Source organism: Piliocolobus tephrosceles, chromosome 2 (genome assembly GCF_002776525.5).
Source record: "Piliocolobus tephrosceles isolate RC106 chromosome 2, ASM277652v3, whole genome shotgun sequence".
In the NCBI taxonomy this organism is placed as follows: domain Eukaryota; kingdom Metazoa; phylum Chordata; class Mammalia; order Primates; family Cercopithecidae; genus Piliocolobus; species Piliocolobus tephrosceles.
In genome coordinates this window covers 140,780,775-140,783,766 of record NC_045435.1, presented here as the reverse complement: position 1 = coordinate 140,783,766, position 2,992 = coordinate 140,780,775, and the positions used below count along the sequence as shown (strand labels likewise).

General features: G+C 38.3%; 1 protein-coding gene across 5 annotated transcripts in view; it reads right to left on the bottom strand.

The window, feature by feature from the left end:
* Positions 1-310: 310 nt before the first annotated feature.
* Positions 311-2,992, bottom strand: part of NEK10 (NIMA related kinase 10) — a 272,215-nt gene continuing 269,533 nt past the window's right edge. For 3 of the 5 annotated variants that reach the window (XM_023207271.2, XM_023207273.1, XM_023207274.1), the window contains one exon: positions 311-726. In XM_023207271.2, coding sequence (XP_023063039.1) covers positions 678-726 — 49 coding nt within the window. In that variant the 3' untranslated portion in view covers positions 311-677. The remainder of the gene's footprint in view (positions 727-2,992) is intronic. The other 2 variants (XM_031935258.1, XM_031935259.1) reach the window with 1 other exon arrangement.

The following is a 2,992-nucleotide window of genomic DNA, read 5'->3' as shown; positions in this document are numbered from 1 at the left end:
TTAGTCTAACTTAAATCTGACAGTTTGACAGTTGCCCCCAGAGGCTGTGCAAGGTTACAAATACTGTCTACGCTGTATCACAGTTCAAGACCACCAGCAACCAAGTGGTTAGGCGAGAACTAACCCATCCATTAAAAAAAAAAAAAAAAAAATCACATATTTTGAATTTCTTTAAAGATAAAAATGGAGGATACAGTGAATCTCCCAATATATTATTCTGAGTCCTGCAACTGTCTTTATCTAAAATATTTTTACATATGGAAGGCTAGATGCCTTTAAATATACTTTTAGCAATTCTGAGTATCAAATGTGCCTTTGAAAAATATGACAAGTTTTTTTTTAATGTTGAGGAAAATTCTGTAAGAACATTTTTTTGTTTGTTTTTGGGTTTCCCCCCACCCCCGCAAAGATGAATTTTGCGACATTTTCTCCCAGCAGCACACTGACAGCTCTGACATTCTGTATATAATCTGTTCTGGCAATGAAGCCCTCAGGCACTGCGGCTGTCATATACTCCAGCACAGGACCCCCAGAAAGAAGTCCTGCAGGCCCCATGGCATCTTGGTCTTTTCCACACCCTCTAGCAGCACCCAATCCTTGGGCATCTTGCAATAGTGGCTGAAGTCCAGAACTTGAACTTCACTGAGAAAACCAAGTCCACTCAAAATGCAGCATTTTCATCTTTTGCTTGGGTGATTCTTGGTGCCCCATGGATAGGAATGATACCTATAAGATTCAGAAGTGGAAAGAATTCTCTATAGTTACAAATATTTCAAAAACTGGGGCTCAGGCATAAGAGTAAATAAATCACAGTAAATAAAAAGATGATTATTTTTGTTAGGATGGGAACATTTTTAGAAAGCTGCCTTTGCCTGAAGTCTGGTGCTAACAAGACCTTTCTCAAATTATGAACTCAGTAGGAACTGATAACACTTTGTAGTAGAAAAACAAATACTCATTCAAAGTAGCTTGTATATTTGAACACCTGTGTAGGTTAAAATAACTATTTTACACGCTTATCAGTCAATAGGGGAAATAAAGCAATTCAAGTTGATTCAATGTAGATTTCTTGTTATCTTGTATATTGTTATTTCTCAACATATATTTTATTATTAAAAATAAAATATTAATGTAATATTCAAGTATATTCATAAAGATGATATGCTCATCATCTGTTTATTCATAACTCAGATGATTTTATCCTCACAAACAACAATGATAAAATTAAGGCATATTAAGTTGTATCCTCCTGGTAAGCAAGCTAAATGCTTATGTATGTGAAATGTAATTTATCACACAATCATGCAAATGATCAAAAATAGAGCCTGCTTTGGGAAGAGCTGTGAGGCTGGCCAAGGCTTTTTGACCTTCTTTCATTTTCTTTACACAGCTTTCTTGCTTCCAACTCAGTCCTAGCTTCCTTTTTCCCAGAAGCCCAGAAATGAGAAATACCCCACCTCACTCAGGTCCTTGCTGCTATTTCTGTTCCAGTTACATTTTCTTTTCCTAATGGAGCATTTTATGCCTGAGACATTCTTCCTAACTGTCCAAGAAGTCTCCTCACGATTTAAACAGTTCCAGAAATCTTCCTCAAAGATAACTAACAGATAGATAATGGCTTTATCCTGAGACTTTCAGCCTGAAAATGGCACCTCTCTATTGTCTTCCTTAACTAAATACAAACCCGTAATTTAAACCAAAAATGTACCTTCTCTTGAATTAATCCTTGAGTGAGTGGCTGGCTAGATGATGTGTGTACTATTCAAACTGATAGTCTTAAATTGTAAACTTGAAGAACACAGGAATTATGTATGTAACTTTCTCGGCATGGTGCTTAATTCATTTAAGAACAAATTTTGCAATGATGATGATGACAATGATGACCATGTCAATGAGAACAACAGAGATCTGGGTAGACCGTGGTAAAGGAGTGAAAACAGTGTTCCCCATTTCCAGCCACAGAGCTAAAACAGCTTTCCTCAATTGTGTTCATGTAAAGAGTGAGGAAAACACTGAGGTCGACAAACAAGGTCAACAGATTTCTTTCCTATAGTACATCTCAGAGTCTTGAATACAGTAATAGGTGTCAACATTCTCCAAAAACAAAAAATTGTACATTCTGAGTTTCCCAAATATATGTGGCCATGAAACTTTATTTTTCAGAGACTATGTATTGACATCTTTGATAATATTGCCCATTCTATGAAACCTATTGGGGGAAAAATGCAGTCTACTAATTCTAAATACTGATTCTAAATACCTCTACATATGCTGTGACATTTAGCATCCTCCATCCTTTGACTGTGGAAAAAAGCACGACAGTGCCAGATAATCTGATTTGTACTTGGAGTTATGTGTTATTTACAGTTTATGGATTATTAGATGCTTCTAATTTAAGCCTGACTTATTTCTTGAGAATTCTTTTGGAATACTAGTAAACAAACAGTGGCTTTAGGCACAAACAAGGGTTATTTTTACAAGCAAATTCTGGAGAGTTTTTCTCCCAAGACATGTTCTATCATTGCTATTAGAAGTCAAAAGGGGGTCGGGTGCGGTAGATCACGCCTGTAATCCCAGCACTTTGGGAAGCCGAGGCAGCTGGATCACCTAAGGTCAGGAGTTCAAGACCAGCCTGACGAACATGGAGAAACCCCGTTTCTACTAAAAATACAAAAATTAGCCAGGTCTGGTGGTGGGCGCCTGTAATCCCAGCTACCTGGGAGGCTGAGTCAGGAAAATCGCTTGAACCCAGGAGGTGGAGTTTGCAGCGAGCCGAGATTGCACCATTGCACTCCAGCGCAGCCTGAGCAACAGGGCAAGACTCGAAAGAAAGAAAGAAAGAAAGAAAGAAAGAGAAAGAGAGAAGGAGAGAAGGAAGGAAGGAAGGAAGGAAGGAAGGAAGGAAGGAAGGAAGGAAGGAAGGAAGGAAGGAAGGAGAGAGAAAGAGGAAGGAAGGAAGGAAGGAAGGAAGGAAGGAAGGAAGGAAGGAAGG